At 39.9% G+C, this 26763-nt stretch overlaps 2 protein-coding genes and 1 pseudogene across 15 annotated transcripts in view; 2 read left to right on the top strand and 1 right to left on the bottom strand.

Annotated features, from left to right (window-relative positions):
• SERAC1 (serine active site containing 1) overlaps positions 1–13706 on the top strand; it is an 84628-nt gene extending 70922 nt beyond the window's left edge. For 4 of the 5 annotated variants that reach the window (XM_022560288.2, XM_022560297.2, XM_089922196.1 and 1 more), the window contains 5 exons: positions 992–1086; positions 2326–2423; positions 3594–3776; positions 4937–5080; positions 6774–13706. In XM_022560288.2, the coding sequence (XP_022415996.1) occupies positions 992–1086; positions 2326–2423; positions 3594–3776; positions 4937–5080; positions 6774–6910 (657 nt within the window). In that variant the 3' untranslated portion in view covers positions 6911–13706. Of the gene's footprint in view, positions 1–991; positions 1087–2325; positions 2424–3593; positions 3777–4936 lie in introns of all 5 variants that reach the window. The other variant, XM_089922197.1, reaches the window with a different exon arrangement.
• SYNJ2 (synaptojanin 2) overlaps positions 44–26763 on the bottom strand; it is a 120824-nt gene continuing 94104 nt past the window's right edge. For 6 of the 10 annotated variants that reach the window (XM_089922190.1, XM_089922192.1, XM_089922189.1 and 3 more), the window contains one exon: positions 8609–25250. In XM_089922190.1, coding sequence (XP_089778316.1) covers positions 24531–25250 — 720 coding nt within the window. In that variant the 3' untranslated portion in view covers positions 8609–24530. Of the gene's footprint in view, positions 7054–8608; positions 26327–26763 lie in introns of those variants that run through there. The other 4 variants (XR_016395268.1, XR_016395267.1, XR_016395269.1 and 1 more) reach the window with 4 other exon arrangements.
• LOC149747921 (small ribosomal subunit protein eS6 pseudogene) lies at positions 13450–15327 on the top strand (annotated as a pseudogene).

Here is a 26763-nt window from a genome sequence, read left to right as displayed (position 1 = left end):
TTAGAGTCCTCCCTGTGACATGCTTACTTTCCTCTTTTTACTGGGATTTTTTTTTCCATGCAGTTTTTCTTTTCCTTAGGGACACTTATAATATGTTACATGAACAACTGGGCTTATCACCCTGTGTTGTATAATTTACGGTACATTCTATGACTCTAAAAGAGTATTCTGTTAAGTAAAAAATGGGCAAAGGGCAAGGGCCAGTAAAATAGTCCACTTCCGTTAAAAATATAATTCAAAAAATATATATATATAATTCAATAAATAATATATTAATAACAGCTGGCTAATTCTGTGGTTTTAATAATTATAAAATAGAAAGACTTTGAAGAAGTAATTCTGCTTTGGATTTCTTTGACATTATTTCTTCTAAAGAGCCTAAACTTTGGCATTAATTTATTGAATGAAATTTATCTAAAGCTCAGTGAAAATTGATGCTGTAAATATGTATAAATAGTTCCTGGGGCTTTGTCCCACTTCTGCTTATTCACCTTCACAAGGGCTTATCAGCAGAAAGAGTGGTTGGCGCTCTTTCTCTGGTGACACTGAAATATGGAGATGACGATAAACCTCGGATCCACAGAGACAGAACTGTAACTGTAATTAGTATCCGAGCTCTCAGGTCAAATCTCTAACCTCCGTCACACTCTTCTGTCTGTCCTGAGATCACAGCTTTCTACTAAATGCTTTCAAAAAGCCAATTTGATCTAGACTCCAAAAACAGGCCCTGCTTTTGGCTATAGCAGATTAAAATTGAGAATATTCTCTTGAAACCTGCATAGACCTTATGCAATATCACCTTATGAGCAGAGATATAAAAAGATAAAACGCTGGAGTTATTTTTCTAGTCACCTTTATACTTTACTCCAATGCAGTCTTTTACTAGTTGTCAGTATTACAAGGGTCCTTTAGTTACGAATTTCAATTGCTAGGAAATAAGTGGAACAGTGGAAATTCATATCTTCCCTTTTGTACCTTTTATTTTACGTAGTCGTGGTTAGCAAGAGACTGTCCCGCTCTCCGAATTATATCTGTGGAGTATGACACCAGCCTTAGCGACTGGAGAGCAAGGTGCCCTATGGAAAGGTAACAGAGGGGGAAGGGTCCAGGCCACAAGTGGGCCCTCTGGGATGGAGGGGGGGTTTTATCTTTGAGGCCACAGACAGGATTTTCTTATGGAAAACTAACCTAACCTTTCTTCTCTTCCTTATAGAGGAAGTTAGCTATAAATAATGAAACTGTATGAGGCTTAGATACAGTGTCAATGTTGGGCTCCTAACATGGTTCACTTAAAACTATTCTCATAGTAAGGACCATGGATTCGAGAGCAAAGTTTCCTTAATTCCTGGAAGTAAACATGGGGCTTTCGGCTTTTGTGTTCACAAGCATACCACCTAAAGGAAGCCAAGAGAGATGCTGAGCAATGTAGGCTCCTTATGTCACTTGTACGTCGTATGTGCCAATTGTATATACAGGAGAGAGCGCTCGATTTCTGGGTTTCAGGACCTAGACTATAGCCAATCCTGCCTTTGACTCACTAGCCATCTCAGGTCATTAAACTGGTCTGGGAAGTCTGGTCTACAAATGGAGGGAGTTGGTCTGATCTGTGTTATCAAACTGAGTGTTATATATGAATGACCGCCACCTAGGTGCCAGAGGAATGGTGCTGAGGGTCAGCGGGTGAGACCCCAGGGCTCCTTCCCCAGGTCACCCAGAGGAGCTCGCATAAACCTTTATTTCAAAGAGAGGATTCTCCACTCTCACATACACATACACCAGACCAGACAGCTTTAGAGTTCCCTTTTAGTTTGAAAATTACTTATTTGAAGTCTGATTCTAATAGCTTTGTGCTGTTTCTAAGTAACAAACCAAAATGATGAAAGCTTAGTGTTTGTAACATAAATACAAGTAGAACTAAACAGCAATGACAGCTGACTCCACAGGTGAACTCGCAAAGGACAGCATGGTCTCCGCTGATCCTTGTCTTGTCAGGCCACCTAATGAGGAGGGACGCACACCCTAAGTGGTGGGGGCAATGGGGTAAGACCCAAGTTTGACCCGTGAAAATTGCCCGATACGTTTTAGATGCCTAAACAATGCTTGTTTCATAAATATTCCCACCTATGCCAGTGTGAGTAAGTTAGAAATGGGGAATGAGCAATTGCAGGAATCAACCGGAGAGAATAGAGGTATTCCTGACTCCAAAATGTAGCATGTAGAATTGGTCCAATAAACAAAAGATCTTGCCTTAAAACGTGGATAGCAAAATTGGGGCAGGGGGAATCAGTAGCCTCCTGTCATACCCGCTGTTTTCATTTTGTTCAGAAAGTCCATTGCATTCAGGAGCAACGAACTTCTGAGGAAGCTCAGAGCTGCTGGTGTTGGGGATAGGCCAATGATTTGGGTATCACACAGCATGGGAGGTAAGTATGTTTCATTGTTGCCAAGCAAGCATTGTGAGGTTGTCAGCCATGCGAGCTCTCTGTTTTGTTTATTGGTAGCCCTTTTCCCCCCTAAATTAATGTTTTTGGCTATGGCTCCTTCCATGCTATTTGTTTTTCTAAGAGGGGACAACTAGTAAAAAACCATATAAAAAGAAAATGAGTTAAGCACTACGCTTGATAATGAGTGAATATCAGAAGCTGTCCATGGCGTATGTAAGCCCAACTTGTAAATATCTCTCAGCGTTCCTGGCTGGTCCCAGGGCCCCCCCTTTCTTCCCTGTTTCTCCAACCACCGCAGAGTCCGTCACTGCTCCTGTGCCCACAGCCCCAGCCCCCTGCATGCCTGCTTACCCCTCGCCCAGGCCTGCAGAAGTGGCGGTGTGATCACAGGTGTCCCCTCTTTGGTCCCAGTGCTTGCTTGCTAAGCCACATCCCCTGCTTCTCCCAACCCACTCCCAGTCCAGTGCTAAATGTTCACCATCCACCTTGCAGAGGGCCTTTCAACTTGGCCTAGTTTATCTGATGAAATGCTCAGGACTGCTGACTCTTGAGTCTGGGCTTTTTGCTGAGAGAAAGGTGGATGTAGCCCTTTGTATCCTCAGAGACCGACTGTTACCATCCATGTTACCTTTGTGTTTCCCTATCAGCTCCAAGCCCAGGTTGGGGGACAGAAAAGAAGGTGCCTTCCTAGGTGCATTTTCCCACAGCAGCTTTGTTTTCTCCCCAGTGGATATGTGAGACTGTGTTTTTAAAATATTAGCACTGTCCTAACGGAGTGGTCGTCAGTGGGCTGCTGCGGGTAGGTGGGGAGGCTGGCTGCTGCATATGCGCGTCATTGATGGACACCCAACATGCAGTGCCTAACTCTCTTCTCCGGGAGAGTGCATCCTGTGATGTAACGTCTGCTTTACAAATGAGCTTCTAGAGTCTTACCTGTTTGTAGTCTTGTGCTATATATTTTAGAGGATTGGGCGCATTACTAAGTGTTAATATTTTAAGGCCCTGTTTGTTGGACTACAGAGAATTATTGTTTAAACTTTTTTAAAGAAAGCATCTCTTTTTCAGTATTTCTTGTTTGCCTTTTTTTTTTTTTTTTTTAAATAAGGGAAGGAAAATAGCTTATGCATTGTTTTTCTTCTCTATGGCTAGGTCTTCTTGTCAAAAAGATGCTGTTGGAAGCCTCTAAGAAGCCAGAAATGAGTACTATTATAAACAATACCAGAGGAATAATTTTTTATAGTGTCCCTCATCATGGATCCCACCTGGCTGAATACTCTGTTAATATTCGTTATCTTCTCTTTCCCTCTTTGGAAGTCAAAGAACTCAGCAAGGGTAATACTTTTTTTCTAAAGGGAATTAGCATTGTGTTAACACCAGTTATACGGGAGAAGGAGGAGAACAGTTTTGACTAACAAATAGTTTTAACTTGGCTGTATTACCTCATTTTACTATTTGTACATCAATTGTGTTTAGACTATCATGGAAACTTTTTAGTTTGGGGTTAATTTTTCTTTGATACGTTCCCTTTTTGTTCTTAAGCCATTATCTGCTTAAGAAATATAACAATAATTTTAACACTATCTTAGTTAAAATTTTTAAAGTTACATAATGTTTTGCGTTAAGTATTACTCCAAATTACCAAAGAACTGCTCTTTTCCACAAGTTTGGAAAATCATCAACTGTTAAAATATACACGAGCTTTTCAGATATTCATATTATAAGGCACTATATTTGTTTGGGGTTAATAAGCATCTTCTCTTTCTCTGGAACACCTGTTAATCAGAATTTTGGGACCCTTGGCTTGAGCTTTAGTATACCATTGTCTTTTTGCTCATATGTTCTTTGTTCTGCTTTATGGAGAGTAATTGGACTTTCTCTTCAAACCTTTTGTTGAATTTGATTTTTTTTGCAAATTTTATCTTCCACAAGCTCTTTCTTGTTCTGTGATCCATTTTCTTTTGAAATCATTCTGAAGATACTAATTAGAGGTTTTTTTTAAAAAAAGTGTCTTCTGTGCCCAGGTTTTCTGTTTGCTCACCTGGTCTGTCTCTCTCAGGTGGTAGGCTTTCCTCTAAGACCTGGTGCTTCTTGGTCGCCCTTTGATACTTGAGGATGGGGGACAGGAAGGGGATGGGTGCTCTGTGATTATAGACAGGCTCTGTTGATGGGAGGCTGTGCTTCAGAGTGGACGTGGAAGTGCCAGCCAGCACACCGAGGGACCCCTCAGTCCCACACACCAAACTGCCCTGGGTACTGCTTCTGGTCAGCCAGCAATGTGAGAAAACTCTCCCGCTGACACTGGCCTCTAAGTTCTAGATTGGTTTTAGCCCTTTTCTCTCATCTTAATGGCTTCTTAGGAAGAAGAGAAAATAAACAAGCCACCATCTTGAATCAGAACCCTAATTTCCTCTCTAAATTTGGAAGGTTGATGCATTTTATTATGAACTAGATAAATAGATCTTGTTACAATCTCGCTCTCTATAATTTTACAGATTCTCCTGCACTTAAAACACTACAGGATGACTTTCTGGAGTTTGCAAAAGATAGAAACTTCCAGGTGCTGAGTTTTGTAGAAACACTACCAACCTACATTGGTAGCATGATTAAACTCCACGTGGTGCCCCTGGAATCAGCAGGTATTCACTCTTTTGAAACTTGTTTGTCCTTAGTTTCCTGGTTGGTGGTAATCATAAACGTCAACTTTTATATCCAGTTTCTCAGTTTTAGGAGACAGTTTTATGAAGATTTAGATTGTTATTCTTTTAAGCCATAGATTAAAACTTCTCTGCAAACATTTAACCTTGGCATTCCCCTTCCCTCCTTTTATTTAACTGATTAGACAGCAAAGGTTAATTGGCTAACTCTGCGTTAGCTCTCAACAGTGAAATCTGCTGCATTAAGGTAAGAATACAGAGCTTTTCTATCAGCTAGATTAAAAGGAGCAGTTCATTTCACAGATTGATAGCCGCCTGCAGGAACCTTAAATCAGCTAAAGGTGTGGAAGCTTAGTAAATAACTGGAAGATACATGGGGAATAGTCAAGCAACAGAGATTGTGAAGGAAAAAACTAGTGTTAAAGTTCAGTGTCTTCCTAATCCTGGGACTGAGGGAAATGACCAATGCCTGCTACTGCAGCACTGTAGCCTACTGTAGGCTCTTTGAGGGCAGAGCCCAAATCTCAGTTCTCCTTATAGCCTCCTGTGTTACTCTGAGCATAGTAAAGAGCCCGTACATTTCACTCCCTGAAATGCTTTCCCCTCAACCTGGCTAACGCTTTAGTTGCTTGTCAGACCCTTTTCTGATCACTTTGAGGGGCTGGGTCAGGTGCTGTCCCGGTAGCACTCTGCCATTACCGAGAGCTCCTGGCAGCCAGGCATGGTGCGTATCTGGAGCGCCTGCCAGATGGTTCTTCTGTCTGCGTAACAAGTTTTGTCCTACTTCATTATTATCTATATAAAATGAAAAAGGCTTGATATCCTATAGTGGAATCTGAAGAGACTTTACCTTAAAGCAATATGCCATAGGGTGAGGAACTGCTGTTTGGTAGTTGAAGAACCTGAAGAGTTCAAAGAACAGCGGCCAGTTTTTTGTTTTTTGTTTTCTTTTAAGATGAATTTGGGAGCTTAAAGCAAAATTAATATTGTGGACCAGCTGCTGGTAGTGACATAGCCTTGTCATCATTCTATCCACCCCTTCTTCTGTGTCACCAGGTGGGCTGTCTTCCTTCATAACCACCAGCTGCACTTCCTCACCTGGCTGGCTTCACTAGTACCTCCTGTCACTTCCATCTAGGTGGACTTGGTTAGGCTGAAACATCAAAAACTCAACCAGCTCTCTCAAGCACCACATCATCTCCTTCCCTGGTAGAGTGAGCATGGAGGGCGGGTATAGAAGGGATTCCATGTGAGACGTTCCCATTCGTTTCATCAGGGCACGGGAGCTCATTATCAAGTTTCTAATATTAGCTCTAGGAATAGAAGTGGTTCAGAGAAGTGTGGAATAACTTAGTAATAACCTGCAGTGGGTAAACGTTTTGAAGGTGACAGTGCTCAGGCTCTGTTCACTATTGAATTAGGAAATCGGCAGCACACACACAGAATTTATGAGAAAAGCATAAAGTTATAATTACACCTGCTGAGACTCCATTCTCACGTGAGTAGTCAAATGCAGTTTAGTTACAGTCAAACTTTAAGTTCCTTTATCTCTGAAAAGAGGTTCTCTATCACAACCAAATCAACATTTACAACTACGCATTTGGCCTCTTTCACTGTTGACAGGGGGCAGCTTATATTTTTACTTAAATTTTATTGACATTTTTGTTTTCTTCAGATCTAGGCATTGGAGATCTAATTCCTGTGGATGTTAACCATTTGAACATTTGTAAGCCAAAGAAAAAGGATGCTTTTTTGTACCAACGTACCTTACAATTCATCCGTGACACTTTAGCCAAAGACCTGGAAAACTGACAATTGTCTTTTTCTTTTTTCACACGTGAACACAGTGCAAGAAACGTGGTGTTCTCTCTTTTTAAGCTCTACGCAATCATGCAAATGTAGTCATTATGGCATTAATGTGGCCTGGAGTATGTTGCAGGCAACAGAATATTGTTCTGTAAAACACAAACCCAGAAGTGTCAATCAAAGAAAGAAGGGCTAGACTGGATTCTTCTGATTGAAAAAACTTCCATATGTGCCAGTTTATGTTTTGCAGTGTTGTCCCTGGTGATAGGGAGCAAGCTGCTATGGCTAAAGGATGTGATCTGTGACTTTTGTCATCTGTGACTGTCCCTGGCTCATGCTGGGAGCAGCGCTGATGGCTTCTGAAGGGAGAGCCATCACCAGTTTACCACAGAAATGCCTGTTGGAGGGTGCCTAAAATGGAGAGAGAATGAACTAGAACATAAAGACTCTGTTTTGGGTCAGGGTTTCCATGTGCTGTAAGTTTTTAAAACTTGTCAGTGTAAACCTTTGTGTAACATGTTAGCTTTGTTACACGCCTTGTCATCCATGGGTCATTTCCTTGTAAGTTTTTATTTTCATATTGCCGAGAACAAATATTTCTCTTTTTAAAAAATTTCTAGCCTATAATAATTCTTTCCAGACTGTAGCTACCTATACTTTTAATTTTTCCCAGATAAGAATAATAAATCCATTGTTGATCAGAGTGTGGACTGAAACTGTTCTAAGCTATTATATGTATATTAGCAATACCTATATCACGGTCCTCAGATTCTTTCTTTTTAGCTAAAGTATACCATTATTTCTTGCTCATTAGGAAATGGTATTAATTGGTCTCCAGCATGTGAGAAATAGGAAATCATCCTGATGACTTTTTTTTTAAGTAACAGCATTATTGAGCTATAATTCACATACCATAAAATTCACCCTTTTAAATGCACAGCTCACTGATTTTTAGTGTGTTTACAGAGTTGTGCAACCATCACCACTATCTAATTTCAGAACATTTCATCATCCCTCCAGATAACCCCACACCCACTAGCAATCACTCCTCCTCTTCTCTCCCCCAGCCCCTGGTAAACACTAATCTTTCTGTCTCTGTGGATTTGCCTATTATGGACATTTCATATGAATGACAAGTTTTAAAAAATTTATAATACGTGGCCTTCTGTGTCTGGCTTCTTAGCATAATGTTTTGAAGGTTCATCCATGGTGTAGCATGTATACATGTAGTAGGACTTCGTTCCTTTTTATGGCCAAATAATATTCCATTGTATGGATGTACCACATTTGTTTATCCATTCATCAATCAGTTGAGGGACATTTAGGTTCTTTCAATGTTGGGGCTGTTATCAATAATGCTGCTGTTAACATTCACGTACAAGTTTTTGTGTGGACATGTTTTCCATTCTCTTGGGTATATACTAGGAGTGGAATTGCTGGGTCATGTTAAGCTTATGTCTACCATTTTGAAAATGATGGACATTTGTAGAATGGGATAGTCAAAGCTAAAAGGAGTACAGCATCTGAAGGTAAACTGGGGGCATCAGTGAACCTTAACAACATCTAATTGTTTAATTATGCAAAAACCTAACAAGTGACTTAACTACCTGTTTTGTTATGTAGCTATAGAGTGTGCTAGTTAGCTATCAACAATAAACTCTAGCTAATGGAATCACGTGGGGAGAGGGGTGTAGATAGGCTTGGTTCTGTTTTCCATGAACCATGGCAGAGATACCATGGCTGGAATATCTGTTCATTAACTTAGAGTAATGAAATGAAACCCCACTTTGTAAAATCTCAATATAGCCATTATAGCTGTGCTTTAAAAATAAGGTCTGGGAGAGAGATCCAGTGTACTTCTGAATGACTATAGCTTTTCAGGCAAGTCACTTACCATTTCTGTTCATTCTGTTTATGAAATGGATATGATGTATACAGATTCACTTCATCAGTCCTGTAAGATTTAAGTCAATAATGTTTTAAAAATAATCATCACCTGAAAAACTCTAAGAACACAAAGTATGAAAACATACACATTTGAAATAGTTTTAAACTTAGACCATCAGTAAAATGGTTCTCCTAGTTCAATCAGCCTTGTTTAAATATCCTTTCTGGAAAAAATTTCAAATGAAGCTTCCTATGACCTTTCCCCTCATGGGAAAAGTCTCTTTAAATGATCTATCCAGGAAGGAAATAAACAGAATACAGGTGTTAGCAGACTACTGAAAGCAAGCTGTAAATAAAATTCAGATGAAAAATTAATTATCCTTATCTATAAGCCCTTTACTTCTTTCTGATTACGTTGTCAACCCTAAAAGTTAAGGGCACCGAGTCCCCCCTTTACTCTAGTGTTTAAATGTCACCGTAGAGAGAGTCAGACTACAAACGGAGGAGCGTGATGCCTTTCTTGACTCCATCTCAACCATTCACCCAAGGTCACAGCAACAGGCATAATATGGTGGAGGACGCAGCCCTCTGCTCAGGTCAGGGCGCCCATGGTAGTGGATGCCAGCACTGGTTTCCTGTTGTTGAGAAAGACAGCACAGTCACAGAGTGACGTGTGTATCTCTTTTGAGCTTGGCTCATAATTTACAGTGCCCCTCAAATTATTTCTAATTCCTAGAATTTGACTTTTAGGCATACCCTCCTGAATTTTCATCTCTTTGTTATATTAAATATGTTAAAATGTATGGTTTCGCTTTTATTGACATTTGGTATAAAAATTATGTCCATGAAAAAAATTTAAACGTGTTCAATAAATGCAATTTTAATGTACTCAGTAAAACTGATTGTGCCCTTATATTGGATGTTGAAATTGTGCCCTTATATTGGATGTTGAACACTCCCCAAAGCTAATCGCTTAAAATCTATTAGAAATTTATTGTATAATTATAAATTGCCTTAATAAAGCAGAAGACATAAAAAGGCAGTTTAATATCCAAGACGTTTCCAAATTTAGAAAAAGCCATTCTTGTAAAAATTCCAGTTCTTAATCCGCTTTTAGCTTGGCCTTGGAGTTTAGAAACAGTGTCATGGAATTCAACACCTGGTTCCAAAGTTTGAAAACACTAAGCTTACTAGGATCTTTGATTTTTAATTTAATCCAAACTATTTCAGGATTGTTAAAGCTAATTTATATTGAAAGCTGGATACGCACTGATTCCTAGGATCATTAGAGAGTGCTGGATATGAATGTAATCTCTAAGCGTAAAAAGCTTTGGGTATGTATACATCTAGATGGGTTTTAGAATATTTTGACATCTGGGATTACCAGATTAAAACATTTTTGAGAGTTCTGGACCAGGATGGTGACATGGGAGGCTCCTGAACTCGCCTGCTCCACAGACACCAAATTTACAGCTACACACGGAACAGTTCCCTCAGAGAGAAGTTCAGAAACTAGCTGAGCAACTCCTACACGTTGGGTGAACGAGAAAATGCCCATGTTGAAATGGATAAGAAAGACTGAGACATACTGTCACCATAAATCTCACCCTTGGCACAGTGAGATACAATCAGGAGGGAGCACACAACTCCCAGCTTCTGCCTGAGGAGTGAAGGGTTTGGGCCCAACATCCAGTGCCCCAACTTTCAAGTCTTCCACCTGAAGGATGGACCCCCCCCACACACCAAAACACCTAGCTTTGAAAGCCAGCAGGGCTTGCATCCACAAGACCCACAGGTCTATAGCAAAGAAGAAAACAGTTCTAAATGGGCTTGCAAGGACTCACAGTGGCTCTCCCCCCAGGGCTCAGCACAAGGGCAGCAGACAGAAATGCCCATCTCCCAGCCTTTTCCTGAAAGATGCCCATTTGCTTATCTTAAAAGCTGCGGCCTGAGGGTCAGGCTTCTAATTTAGCACACATCTAGAGGATGACTGTGATCTTCCCTGGGGACCAGGGAGGCTGGTGGTTCTGTCTCTGCATTCTCCCTCTTGCCCACTCGAGGTTGCTGGTGTCTTCCTGGAAGGAGCTTCAACACATCTCTAGTGCCCTGTCTTTTGTGGCTGTTACCCAGGGAGTGCACCGCTTGATTACTTGCCTCTGATGGCCAGCAAGCCTTGTGTTTGTGGATCCCACAGGACTGTACAAAGAAACAGTTCCATCTCCTTATTGCTCAGCACAGAGGGAGCAGACAGAAACACCCATCTTCCAGTCTTTCCCTGGACGGGTCTATCTGTATACTTGAAAAGCTGCTGCCTGAGGGTTCAGTTTCCAATCAGCCTGCATCTAGGTACTGACTGAGAATGTTCCCTTTGGAACACTGAGAGGTCCTAGCAGAACCTCAACTCCCGGGAGCCACTAAGAACAAAGAAGGAGGTTCAGACAGTCACAGAGTTTGAGAGATAACCAAGAGCTTGATGGGCTGAATCCTAGGTTCATCTCCTACACGAGACCACTCTGTCAAGACTGGGGACTTCCCTGGTGGCGCAGTGGTTAAGAATCCACCTGCCAATGCAGGGGACACGGGTTCAATCCCTGGTCTGGGAAGATCCCACATGCCGTAGAGCAACTAAGCCCGTGTGCCACAACTACTGAGCCTGTGCTCTACAGCCTGTGAGCCACAACTACTGAGCCCGTGTGCCACAACTACTGAGCCAGCGCACCCTAGAGCCCACATGCTCTAGGGCCCACGTGCCACAACTACTGAGCCTGTGTGCCGCAACTACTGAGCCCATGCCCTAGAGCCCGCGTGCCACAACTATTGAGCCCATGCACCACAACTACTGAAGCCCACGCGCTTTAGGGCCCACGTGCCACAACTACTGAAGCCCATGCACCCTAGAGCCCATACGCCGCAACTACTGAAGCCTGTGTGCCTAGAGCCCATGCTCCACAAGAGAAGCCACTGCAATAAGAAGCCCGTGCACTGCAACAAAGAGTAGCCCCCGCTCACCACAACTAGAGAAAGCCTGCATGTAATGAAGACGCCCCACCCAGAAAAAAAAGACTGGGAGAGGTGGCTATTTTATCTAATGCACAGAAGCCAACACAGAGAGTCAAGGAAAATGAAGAAACAGAGGAATATGTTGCAAACAAAAAGATGAAACTCCAAAAACAGACCTTAACAAAATAGAGATAAATAAGTTCCAAATAATGGTCATAAAGATGCTCACCATGGTCAGGAGAGTAATGCATGAATAGCGTGAGAATTTCAGCCAAAACACAGAAAATAAGAATCAATGAGAAATCACAGAGCCGAAGAATACTAACTGAAAAACGTAATAGGGGGTTCAATGGCAGACCAGATCATGGGGAAGAAAGGATCAGCAAACTCAAAAAGAGGGCAGTGGAATGCATCCAGAGGACCAAAAAAAAAAAAGTGAAAAAGAATGAAGATAGCTTAAGGGACCTATGGGATACCATTAAACAGACTTGATACTTGCATTATAGAGGTTCCAGAAGAAGAGAGAAAAAAGGATCAGAAAGCTTATTCAAAGAAATAAAGGGTAAAATCTTTCCTAAGCAGGAATCCCAAAGGGTTCCAAATAAGATGAATTCAAAGAGCCCCACAAACTTTGCTGTACACTGGAAACTAACACAACATTGTAAATCAACTATACTCCAATAAAAACTTTTAGAAAAACAAAAAAACAAAGCCCCAGGGAATTCCCTGGAGGTCCAGTGGTTAAGACTCTGTGCTTCCACTGCATGGGGCACAGGTTCAATCCCTGGTCAGGGAATTAAGATCCCACAAGCCGCATGGCAGGGCCACAAAAAGAGCCCCACACTGAGACACATTATAATTAAACTGTCAAAACAAGGAGAGAATCTTAAAAGCAGCAAGAGAAAAACAACTTCTTATGTACAAGGGAACCCCATAAGACTACCAGCAGATATTTTGCAGAACTTTTGCAGGCCAGAGAGGAGCGACACAATATATTACAAGTGCTGATATATTACCAAGAATACTCTACCTGGCAAAGTTGTTCTTCAGAGTGGAAGAAGGGATGGAGTTTTTCAGACAAGCAAAAGCTGAAGGAGTTCATCACTACCAGACCAGACTTACAAGGAATGTTAAAGGGACTTCTTCATGCTGAAATGAAAGGACACTATTTAGTAACAGGAAAACATATGAAAGCGTGAATCTCACTAGCAAATGTAAATACAGATGGTCCCCGACTCACAATGGTTCAACTTAATGATTTTTCGATTTTATGATGATGCAAAAGTGGTGTGCATACAGTAGAAACCGTACTCCAAATTTTGATCTTTTCCTGGGCTACCAATATATGGTACGATACTCTCTTATCAGCCACATGATCACAAAGGTAAACAACTGATACACTTAAAACCGTTCTGTACCCATACAATCATTCTGTTTTTTACTTTCAGTATTCCATAAATTACATGAGATATTCAACACTTTATTATAACATAGGCTTTGTGTTAGATGATTTTGCCCAACTGTAGGCTAATGTAAATGTTGTGAGCACATTTAAGGTAGGCTAGGCTAAGCTATGATTTTCAGCAGGTTATGTGTTTTAAATGCATTTTCAACTTACAATATTTTCAATTTATGATGGATTTATCAGGATGTAACCCCATCATACATTGACCCATGGCCATGTCGGCCTGCTACTAAGTAAGAGGCATTTCTATTACAGATCAAGGAGGACTGGAGAAAGAAAGCACAGATCTGTACAGGGTGGCACTGCAGTTGTCAATCTGAGTGTTCTCAATTTGGTCATCATAAAAAAATAGGGAGAAGGATATTCCTGGACTCATTAATACTACTGTGCCTTGTCACCTGGGGCCCAAAAGAGTTGGTGGAATCCAGAAACTTTTCAGTCTCTCTAAAGAGGATAGCGTTTGCCCATATGTTGAGAGAAAGCCCTTAAACAAAGAAGGTGAGAAACCTGGGACCAAAGCACCGAAGATTCAGTGTCTTGTTACTACACATGTTGTGCAACACACACATTGGTGTATTGCTCTGAAGAAACAGTGTACTAAGGAAAATAAGAAAGAGGCTGCAGGATATGCTATGCCTTTGGCCAAGAGAATGAAGGAAGCCAAAGCAAAACGCCAGGAACAGATTGCCAAGAGATGGAGGCTGATGTCTCTGAGAGTTTTGACCTCTAAGTCTTGAGTCCAGTCAAAAATGCAATGTTCTAACAGTAATGAATAAATAAGATCAGACATCAGAAGAAATTGTATGGAACCACAAAAGACCCTGAATAGCCATAGCAATTTTGAAAAAGAAAAAGCTGGAGGCATCACTCTTCCTGATTTCAAACTACATTTCAAAGCTATAGTAATCAAAACACTATGGTTTGGCATCAAAACAGACAATAGATCAATGGAACAGAATATAGAGCACAGAAACAAACTCATGCACATATGGTCAATTAATTTATGACAAAGGAGCCAAGAATACACAGTGGGAAAAGGATGGGTGGGAAAACTGGACAGCCACATGCAAAAGAATAAAACTGGACAACTATGCTACACCACACATAAAAATCAACTAAAAATGGATTAAAGACTTGAACTTAAGACCTGAAACCATAAAACTCCTAAAAGGGAACAAAGGTAAGCCCCTTGACACCAGTCTTGGCAGTGATTTTTTAGATTTGACCGTAAAAACAAAGGCAACAAAAACAAAAATAAACAAGTAGGACTACATCAAACTAAAAAGCTTCTGCACAGCAAAAGAAACCATCAACAAAACGGAAAGGCAACCTAAAGAATGGGAGAAAATATTTGCAAATCTTATATTTGATAAGGGGTTAATATTTTAAAACTATAAAGAACTCATTCAACTCAATAGCAAAAATCAAACAATATGATTTAAAAATGGGCAGAGGAACTGAATATTTTTCCAAACAAGATAAACAATGGCCAACAGGTACATGAAAAAGTGCTTAACATCACTAATCATCAGGGAAATGCAAATCAAAACCACAATGAGATACCCCAGTACATCTGTTAGAATGGTAATCATCAAAAAGACAAAGGATATCAAGTGTTGGTAAGGATGTAGAGAAAAGGGAACACTGCACACTGTTGGTGGGAATGTAAATTGTTGCAGCCACTATGGAAAACAGTATGGAAGTTCCTCAAAAAATTAAAAAAAGAACTACCATATGATTCAGCAATCCCACTTCTAGGTATATATCCAAAGGAAATGCAAACAGGATATTGAACAGGTATCTGCACTCCCATGTTCATTGCTACATTATTCACAATAACCAAGGTATGGAACCTAAGTGTCCATCAGTGGATGAAGGGATAAAGAAGGTGTAGTATATACATACAGTGGAATATTATTCAGCCATGAGAAAGAAGGAAACCCTGCCATTTGCAACATGGTTGGACCTTGAGAGCATTGTGCTAAATGAAATAAGCCAGACAGAGAAAGACAAATACTGCATAGTATCACTTATATGTGGAATCTGGAAAAAAAAAAAAAAAAAAGTCAAACACATAGAAACAGAAAGAGTGGTTGCCAGGGCCTCGGTGAGGGGTGGGATGGGAAGTGGGGAGAGGTTCATAAAAGGGTACAAAAACTTTAAAGTTGAATAAGGTCTGAGGATCTAATGTAAAACATGGTGAAATGGTGGCTATTGTTGATAACACTACATTCTATTGTATAACTGAAATTAGCAGAGTATAAAACTTAAATGTTCTTATCAAAAAAAGAAAAAATGTGTGAGGTGATTGATGTGTTAGTTAACTAGATGGGAAGTATTCTTCCACAATATATACATATATCAAATCATCACAATGTACACTTTAAATATCTTAGTTTTATATACCTCAGTGAAGCTAAATTTTTAAAATTTTAATTAAAAAAATTTAACACATTGATAGCTTCTAAGAATTGTATTCTGTTTATTCTCCCTCAAGTCCATTTCTCCTCTATTTCAGGTAATTCATTACATTTCACTCAAGCAGGACCTTTTTCAGTAGTTTTGACTTCTCCTCCCCACATATGATTAATTACCAAATGCTGTCCACTCTACTCCAAAGGTCCCAGGATGCTTTTCCATTTCTACTGCTCAGACTCCAGTTCAGATTTTCACATTTGGCCTGGACTGTAATACCCTCCTAATTGGTTCCTCATCCTAATGATAAAACAGAACTGTAATTCAGTGAACACATTTTGAGTACTTACACACCAAGTGTTGCTTTATATAAGAATACAAGGTAGCTTTATTAGCCAAATTTCAGAGATAGAAAAACCAAGCATTAAAAAAAAATTCATAAAACTGGCCCAAAGTCTCAAAGCTAGTGAGAGTTAAGGTTAAACCCAGGTTTTATTTTAAAACCTATGCATGTGCATTGCAATATAGTCACAGAAAGTTTCACAAATTAATTTTAAAAACTGACGAAAAGGGACTTCCCTGGTGGCACAGTGGTTAAGAATCCGCCTGCCAATGCAGGGGACACAGGTTCGAGCCCTGGTCTGGGAAGATCCCACATGCCGCGGAGCAACTAAGCCCGTGCGCCACAACGACTGAGCCTGCGCTCTAGAGTCTGCGAGCCACAGCTACTGAAGGCCGTGTGCCTAGAGCCTGTGCTCCGCCACAAGAGAAGCCACCGCAATGAGAAGCCCATGCACCACAACAAAGAATAGCCCCTGCTCGCTGCAACTAGAGAAAGCCCGCATGCAGCAACGAAGACCCAACACAGCCAAAAATAAATAAATAAATTTATAAAAATAAAAAAAGAATACAAGGTTGAAATATCTTCAGAAATAAGAAAATATTTAGTGACTTAGATTTTATAAAGTGCCAAAAACAGCTTCTCAAAAGAAGGCTGAAATTAGATTAGCTACATCCAAAGATAATTAGTGAACTGGAAGAGAGGTCAGAAAAATTTATCCAGAATGCAGCACAGAGAGACAAAAAAGATGGAAAATACAGAAAACTAAGGATATTTTCAAGTAAGATGATAACAAATTCTATGTTTCATTTGAGTACCAAAAGGAGAAGAAAAAAGCATGTCCCAGAGGCAATATTTGAAGAGATAATGGTTAAAAAGTTTCCCAAACTGATGAAAGGCACAAATCCACAGATTCAAAAATTCAACTAATTCAAAGCAGAGCAAATAAAAATAAATTCACATCTATACACAGCACAGTGAAACGGCAGAAAAGCCAACACAAGAGGAAAACCTTAAAAGTAGTCAAAGTAAAAAAAGTGTAAAGGAATGACAGTTAAGATTGCTACTGTTGAGAAGTCATCAGTCAATGGAAGCTAGAAGAACACCTGCAGTATTGCCAAAAACCACTCCCACCCTAGAATAATACATTCAGTAAAAATAATAAGTCATTTAAAATATTAAAATAAAATAGATATTTTATATAAATTAAAACTGTACCACCAGCAGACCTTCATTAATGGAAATGTTAAGGGATGTACTTCAGGTAGAAGGTAAATGAATGATCTAGCCAGAGATGCTGAGATTCAAGAAATGTAGAGTGAAAAAAGAGGCAACTATTTGGATAAAATAAATGAACACTGATTGTATAAAACAATAATAATGTCTTGAGTAGGTGTTAAAATATGTAAAATTAAAATATACAGTAACTACAGTTGGGATGGTATAAATGGAGTTAAAGTTTTCCAAAGGCATCACATTATTCAGGAGGAAGGTAAAAATAATGATTAAATTCTGAAAGTATAATGTTAATAATACATGTTGTAATTTCTAAAATAACCAATAAAAATGTAACCAACAAAAATAGGGTATAATGACTTCCAAATTAGGAGAGGACAAAAAGAGGAATGACAAAAATTCAAAAGAATGACAAAAATTCAAAAGCATGAAAAGACAGGAAAAGAAACAAGAAACAGATAGTAAAAAGAGAAAGCGTAAGATTGGATGTTAAATTTAAGCCCCAATATAGCAATTATTACATTAAATGTAATGGACTAAATACCCTAGTTAGAAGATAAATATGCCAGGCTAGATAATAAAACAACACTCAGTTATATGCTGTTTATAAGAGACCATCTGAAGCATGAGGGCACCAAGAGGTTCAAAATAAAAACTATAGACACAGTTTACTTTCCTGGTGAACTCTACCAAAAATTTAAGGAGAAAATAATTTCAATGTTATCATATTCTTTCAGTTAATAGACAAGAGTGTACTCCCCAACTCTTGAGGTTAGTGTAACTTTGATACCTAAACCATACAAAGTCAGCAGAAAAAAGAGAAAGTTACAGGCCAATCTCAATAATATAGTTGCAAAAATCCTAAACAAAAATATTGACAAACTAAGTGCAGCAATATTTTAAAAGGTAATCTGTCCAAGTTGGATTTATACCAAGAATGCAAGGTTGTTTAGCATTGGAGAATTGATCAGTGTAATTTGCCATATTAACAAACAAAAGGAGAAAAAAAATCAATCATTTCAGTACACGTAGAAAATGTCTTTGATAAAATTTAACCACCATTCATGAAAAAGATAAATTTAGTAATCCAGAAAGAGAACTTCCTTAATATAGTAAAGGGTGTCTAAAGAACAAAAAACAATAAACATGATACTTAATGGCAAAAATATTAACATTTTCTCTTAAGAAGAGTAACACAAGAACACCTATTACCAATGTTTTTATTTAACCTTGTACTAAATGTCCTAGCCAGCTCTGTAAGGTGAGAAAAAGACATAAAAGTTACAAGGATGGGAAAGGAAGAAACAAAACTCATTATTTGCAGGTAACTGTCTACAAAGAAAATCCAAAGAATCCACATACACCATATGTTATCAATTTAAAGATACATTAAATACATTTAACATCTCTGTGGGTGGGCTACATCTCACAATAGATGAGTCATAATTAAGTTGGAAGCCTTCTGGCTTAGTCTGTTCAGGCTGCTATAACAAACCACCACAGACTGGGTGGCTTATAAACAACAAACATTTATTTCTCACAGTTCTGGAGGCTGGAGGTCCAACAACAAGACAGCAGCATCGTCACGCTCTGGTGAGGGCCCTCTTCCTGTTTCACAGCTGGGACCTTCTCACTGTGTCCTCACATGGTGAAAGGGGTGAGGGATCTCATGGGGTCTCTTTTAATAAGAACACTAATCCCACTCCTTAGGGCTCTATCCTCATGACTTAGAACGTCCCAAAGGCTCCACCTCCTAATACTATCATCTTTAGGGGTTAAGTTTTCAGCATATGAGTTTTGGGAGGAAACAAACATTCAGACCATAGCCCTTTCTTAAGACCTATGTGGGAAAAGAATCCAAAAAAAGAGTGGATATATGTATAACTCATTCACTTTGCTATACAGGAGAAACTAACACAACATTGTAAAACAACTATACTCCAATAAAAATTTAAAAAAATAGCATGTAAATGTGTATCTCATAATTGATGGTATATTGAAATACAGTAAGTTGTTAGATTTTTATGACAGTTTATATAAAAGCAAGGTTGTTTGATGCAGTCAATACACAAACTTTTATATTTAAGTATACTAGCAAAAAATAGCAAATGAATTTTTAAGTAAGAATTATTGTTAACTGTTAGATAAAACCATGGTATTATAAAAGAAAATGTTATTTAGAGGTAAGAAAGTATTTAGGAGTCAAATATCATGATAGCAGAATTTTTAAAAAAATTTCAGCAAGGGAAAAAAATAAACCAAATATAGCAAAATGTTAAATTACTATTAAATCCTGGTGATGGATATATGAGAGTTAAAATTATTCACTCTGATTTCATGTATGTTTGAAAAATTTTATAAGTTAAAATCTTTGAGAAACATTAATGAAATACTTAAGTGGAGAAATATACCATGTTCTTAGATTGAAGGGTCAATACTGTAAAGATGTCCATTCTATTTCATGAAGTCCCAGTAAAAAATTCCAATAGGTTTTAGTTTTTAAATAGGACTTGATGAATTGATTCCAAAATTTTTATATGAAAATGCTAAGGATCAAGAATAGAAGGGCTTGTTTTACCAGATATCAAAGAAATAATACAACATGCTATTGACACAGAGATTGACAGGTAGACCAGTGGCACAAGAACAGAGAGCCCAGGAAGCAGAGACTCTGTAATGGCAGTGTGAGCAGCTAAGGAAACCTCTCCCCCAGAGAAAGAGATCTGTTAAACTAGTCAAGGGTAGCAAAGGCAATCATTCAAATGTCTAAAGATTGATCAAAAGACTTACAACAAATTGAGAAGCCTTTTATTCAACAAAATCTAAGGATTCTCAGTAAGAACAATGGGAAGCCGCTGTATTAGAGTTAGAACTAGAGCCTGCACCCCTCCCCTGACAGAAGTGCCTTCCAGAAAGACCTGTTCCATCGGGGGACAGTGGAACGAACACGTTGTATGTCACACACCACACACTTTTTTACCCTACAACTAAAAAACATTTTTATTTTGTATTGATGAAATCACTAGAAAACTCAACCCTGCACGTGACCATGGAGCAAAAACCTCAATAAGTTTCAGAAAGCAGATGTTTATCTAGGCCATATTCTCAGGTCATAATCCAATAAAATTAGGAGGAAACAATTTTAAAATGCCAAACAAACTCTTAACTATCGGAAAATTGCACAGTCTCCCTTGAATCAAAGAGAAACTAAAATCAAATTACAGTCTAGAGATTAATGAAAAAGACTATTTCATGCTAATATGTGTAGGGTGCAGTTAAAGTTACAATCAGGGGAAAATATATAACTTTAAATGTCTTTATTGTTAAGCAAGACTAAAAATAATGAAACCCAGTGCTAGCTTTAATTAAGCAATTAGGAAAATAACAAAACTAAACAAAAAGTAGAAAAGGATGCAAATTAAAGATAAGTTGAAGTTAATGAAAAATGTTTTAAAAACCGACATAACAAAATAAAAATAAACAATATAAAGGATATACAAATACCAATGCTGTTATTTGAAAATGTCAATAAAAACTGGGTAACACCTAGAGAAACCCAATTAAGAAGGAGAGAGCAATGGTTTGTTATTTAATAAATGGTACAGTATAACTATCACTGAGGAGGATGTTGGACCGCCCTCTGGACTCTGACCCTCCGTGACAGGCTGCATCCCCTGTACGGACACCATTCCTCTGAAATTCTTTCCCACCGGCTCATTCTTTACATGTACATAAATCTACTTTGCTACATGTCATATTCTTAATCCTCTTCTCTCAAATCTCCCCTGGCCCTCTGTTCACAAGTAATCACTCTCTCATTTGTACTCTCCTACCTCATCGAGATAGAGCTGATTATATAACTGCAAACAGTTTGCCCTGTATGAGAATGAGTTTCAATCCATGACCTTGGGAAAGGAAGGTACTGTAACCAGCCCTTTCCTTCTTCCCCATCCAAGTCCCAGGCACTCAGATTAAATGAATTCAATATAGTCCTTACTGGTCAGGAAGGACTGGGCATCTTTATGATGTGGAGATTGTCAGTATATTCTTATTCCTGAAAGGCATCAGAGAACATTTATGACCTAAATTTTGTCTATTAATTAGCTAAGGACAAACCTAGACAGAACTGGAAGATTGTTTACTCCTTTCTCCAGTCTTCTATGAAGTAATGTACTCAAGCCACCCCAGCAATCTAAGTTTGCTGTAAGATCCTATAGAAAATGAATCCCAGCATCTCTCAACATTATAGCACAAAGTTATTATATATGTTATGGCTGTGATCCCTGCTAGCAGCCTTCAACTCATAAATTCTGAACCAAATTATTACTTTTATGTTGCTTCAACTTAATTTGATGGTTGAAAAAAGAAACAAAACCAAAAACTCAGAGGAATAACTAGTAATTGCATTTCATCCAGAATAAAAGGCTAGCCAAGGAAGATATCCCAAGGTTCTCTTCATATCTGAAAAGAAATAAGCCACATTAAAAAAAAAAGATAGAACATTTAATAAGTTTTTTTTTTACAATTTCAGTACAAATTATCACTTCAAATAAACATTAGGGTTTTTATTCATTGCTAGTCATCCAGTAAGATCCAATAAGTAATTTCTGCAGTCCTTTCTAATAGAATTACTTCATTATAAAGCAAATGTTTTAATACATTACCTTGCTCATACACAGGTCAGGAGAATTTTAAGTGTCGTGAACTTCAACAACTTTAAACTTTTACAGGACTTTCTTGGGCAGATGTCCTTGTTTCAATAATTTACTGGAACAAATTTTTTTAAATTGGCAAGAAGTCCAGGAAGATTATACTGTAAAAAGGGAATCTAATTGGGGTCAGGGAGACAATGCCGAATTGTAAAGTCTGTGCCTAAAATACTGTGGTGAACTGTAACACCTTACACAACAGTAATGAAATGAACTGCAAGGTCACAATAAAACGGCTGGTGTGGGAACATCAAAGAAAGATTAAAAATAAAAACCATGGAATGAAATCCCCAGGATGGCAGCTGCTCATTGTCGAGATTATTCAACCAACTCTACTGCTAACCTAGGAAAGATACCCACTGTTAAGCACTGATTTAAAAAATAAGGCAATTCCAATTGTCCTTTTATAAAAAAAAAAAAAGTGAATGTTAGTACAAGAACCTTACATATTATCAACTCAAAATCCAGTCTCTGTTATTCATTAAACCTCAACAGCCATGAGCAAATAATATTCATTTCTTAATGTTAAACTACTTATAATTTTTCCTGTGACCTGCCTCAATACAGTTCTGTGTGTTAATACTTACTGTCAGATTCTTAACAACTATTTGTGTGATGAACACCTATCTGAAATGAAATTCTGTTCAGTGTAGCATTTATTGGCTATTCGCTATCTAGAACAAAGAAGAAACCTGAAAATTAACCACTGGAAGCAACTTTTGTGGTGCTTACTTTCCCCCTGCTTTTCTGACTCACTGTTACATAGATATGCCTTCAAATTCACCTCCTTTTTAGTAGGAAAAGAGGTTATGGAGAAAAGAGTGTTTAAATTAAGAAATCTTCAGTTCCATTCCCAACTATGCCCTTTAGAAGTGACGCGAATCCTGGTAAATGATTTACCTTTCCAGAGCCTCTTACCCATCTTGCTTCCTTTCTCCTCCTAACGCTTTCAAGGATCACGCTGTTTACTTCTTGCATTTCTCAGAGAGGTAAAAATGACATAAAGCATGTAAGTGCTAGACAAGCTGTCCCAATCAGCTAAGGCTAAAAACACCATCTTTTACTACTGGTTAACTACTCGTGTTATCTATTTATCTCTATGGGTCACTAATATCTTTTTCTTTTATTAGTTTTCAGATGAAATGAGATACAGTTCTGTTTTCGTATAATCTGTAATGTATCTTGATAGTAGCAATGAGAGTTAATTCTGAAATCCCAGAGGTCTGATCAGTAAAAGGAGCCTGCCTGCCATCCTAACCATTAGCTTTGAGTACAGGAATTCGCTGGTCACATTAGGGATAACACAGAACCATTGCTGTATGATTCTATGACATGAAAGACTCCTAAACATAGTATGTGGCACACTAAGATTTTGCCAGTAAATTTCTTATCAGCAAAATTATGATATCTAATCCAAATGAGTTCTAGGCCTTGTAACATTCTTTTAAAAATGTAAAGCAGTATGGTGATGTCTTTTTTAAAGACTGAATAGGTAAGAAGTGGTGTTGGAAACGTAGAGGAAAACAAAACCTAATAAAAATGTAGATAAGCTAACTCAGAATATCCTGAGGTTTCTTATATATGGGGACACGTGGTAACTTTCCTTCCTGAAGCCACAGCTAGGTAGACCAGACTAAAACAGATATTCTTCAAATTATAATAATGAAAATCAGTACTCGTATGTACCAGTATGAGTTTTCACATTTTGTGCTTTTTCTGAATATGGAATATAAGGAGAAAAAGAAAGCCATGAGGTTTTATTTAATAGGGAACAGACAGTGTGTAAAAACTGGTAGCACACCAGAGCTCAGGACTGTAGCAATTTACGGGACATGCAAAGTCTAAGACATGGTACAGGAGACTTAGGCAGTTGGAGCTCAGGTGAAGCTAATGGTATATGCTCCGGAACCAAAGCAGGGAATGATACCATCTCCCCCAGGACGCCCACATAATCACGGCTAATATACACGTACATAAATAAACACAGGGGCTCCCAGGAATGTACAGTCTAATCTTTTGGTTGACCTATTTGCTGCTTCCTACTCTGATATCTTTTTTAACCTGGTGTCGGCGGCCAGGTACAGCTCTTAATGGTCCCAACCACCTTTTAGTGGAATCCTTACATTATGCATCAACCTTCAGGTGGGTCACCAAAAGGTTATTCCAAGTCTGTAAAATACAAACAGTATTTAAAAACAAACTCACCACATACAAACATAACTTGAATAACCGTTTAAAATTCAATGGGAGGGAACCTCTTGAGCATTATCGGCTAGATTCTCTTTCCTAAAATCCGTATACTGAATCTACCCGGAGGTTTCTCACACCCTGAGAGGAAACTTAACATGCACAAGTCTGGAATAAAACATATTTTGGTGGCTGAATAATAATCTTACTGAATAAGAGACGCAATTTTTGTAAACTACACAAGAGTATCAATGTTTTTTCAGTGTGCCTTTAACTAGATGTCTCTTTCAACTGGGGAGTTGAGACCAATGGGCTTTCCCCTGTTAAGGTGAGGCCAGGGGGAGAAGGCACACATCCTGTGGGAGAGCTGCTGTCGGAGTTTCCCAGTCATGATTTCGCCAGTGGGTCAAACACCTGCAGCACCGTCCTCTTGTCCTTGTCACTGGTTGTCACCCAGTGACCGAAGTCTTTTTCTCTGTGCTCCAGTGGCGGCTCCTGGGCAGGTGAGGCACTGACTTGGGGGGCTGCGTGTGCTCTTCCGAGGTTCCTGTTCCCTGAGTCCAGGGGGTCAGGGCTCTTGGGAAGCCAGGAATTATTCAACAGGTTACGGTGGTGAAGGCTCCAGAAGGGGTCCTGATAATCACCGAGGAGGGGGGCGGCCTCCGACTTCGTGTCCTTGGTGCCATCAGCCTCAGGGCTTGCAGGTGATGAAGGGCCAAGGAAAGGCGGCTGGGGGAAGAGCGCGCCCCCAGCAGGCAGGGGTGTGGGCGGACAGTCGCTGCTGGGGCTGCTGCAGGGAGGCCCCTGGAGAAGCTGATCGTTGCTCTGCAGCACCTGCAGGTGCAAGGCCGCCGGCGCCGACTTCTTCCTCCGAGGGGGCACCTGGGGCACGAGGGGCGGGGCCTCCGGAGGGGGCGGGGCGGCCGCGGTCGGGGCCTCGTCCGGCGCTGGCTTCCTGGAGGCAGCGGCACCTTTCCCGGGCTGAAGTGTTCTCGGTTTGGGAACGGGAGGGGCTGTTGCTAGAGGAGGGGTGTCAAGGTTCGTCTCCGGGGGCCCGATTGTAAAATGGACAGCTTGATGCCCAAACTGTTCTTCTGGTGACGCGGGCTAAGAAAAGGCACGACAAAGAGCGTCAATAAGCAGCCCGCCCCCGGGAGCTGGGAATCAGAGCACACAGACGCTGTCCACAGGCGAACAGAGCAGGGGACAAGCGGACATTCTAGCAAATTCGGGATTTGAGAATGTCTGGGATGCGGGAGTGTGACCAGGCAGGAAGGAGCATGGGAGAAACACACGTATCAAGGAGGACCAGCAGGTCCGATGAAATATGAGTGGGAGCTTTCAAACCAGGGCCACCGTGAACAATCTGAAACAAGTTTCTGTTACCTAGGAAACGGGGTGATGCTCTTCCTTTATTAACAGCGAACCTCTCTGAAAACTTTTCTTCGAGGCCGCAGCTTTGATAATTCAGTCTGTACCATACTAAGATGAAGTAGCTTATGTCACGGCATTAAGCTAACAGAAAGACTAATGGGTATACTTGCTCCTTGAATCTTTGATATTTAAGTATAGAAGAATGGAAAATTTCATACAGGAACTTCACTTCCTTGGTTCTGACTCAAAAGGATCACAAAGAAAACAACTGCATGAGGCCAGAGGAAGCTTTTGTACACACACGGCTGTCGGTAGCTTAAGCATCCACATTTCCGTAGTTCCGCTGGTTCTTTAGAAAACTAGCTGCAGACACAACCCTTTCTCCGACGGCCTTTAACTGCAGCTCCTGTGCAGTGGGTGGGGAAACTGAATCCGTTTCTACCCCTGGCTTTGAAGACAAAGCGAGAATAGAGAAGAGGAGGAAAGAGGTGTGCTGTGCAAGGAGGCGTGGAAAATAGGCAGATGCACGGGCAGACGCGCGACAGCGAGCAATCCAGAAAACACAGAGCAGGCTCTGTAAGAACCACGCGCCCAAACCACGCTCATGCTTTCTACAGGTGGCAAAGCAGCCATTCTGTAATGACCAGCCGAGGGATTACCGGGTGTCCGTGACTAGCACACTGAGCTCACACGGAAGATCCAGATGCCTCTAGAGGTGCCAGTCTTTGGGCTGCTACTGTCCTGACAAACTCATGTCTTTGAAGCAGCAAGCAAGGCTGAGAAGCTTGAGAGCGAGAGCAAAAAACAATCTGCAAGAAAAGTGGCAAGAAAAGCTGTCGAGCCTCCAGGGTCCGGGGCCGCACAAGCGCTTGTCAACATGGCCAATCCAGGAACCAGTGATTGTTTTTCTAATGCAAATAAAAGTCTGTACAAGTCAAACCGTGGGCATAGGACACAGACCACACACCAATGGGAATCACTGGGACACTTGGAATAAAGCACCCCACGGTGGTTCGGTTTGGGAACTGAAATGGAACATTTGGGCAGCGCGATACCGCCAAGCTGTTCCTGTCTTGGTGAGAAATTCCCAATGTTTCTGCTCAGCTTGAGCCAAGAAGCAGCAGGAATGCGAAGAAGAAAGCGATTGCTGGGCATTTTCCTCAAGGATGGATCTGTGTCTGGGACTCATGAACATGTATAAAGAGACCAGACCCATCGGAGACGGAATTCTTATCTAACAAGACAT

The sequence above is a fragment of the Delphinapterus leucas genome, chromosome 12 (genome assembly GCF_059928025.1).
Source record: "Delphinapterus leucas isolate spDelLeu-1000000601 "Yukka" chromosome 12, BTC_Dleu_Yukka2, whole genome shotgun sequence".
NCBI classification, from domain to species: Eukaryota; Metazoa; Chordata; class Mammalia; order Artiodactyla; family Monodontidae; genus Delphinapterus; species Delphinapterus leucas.
This window is presented reverse-complemented; position numbering and strand designations above follow the sequence as displayed.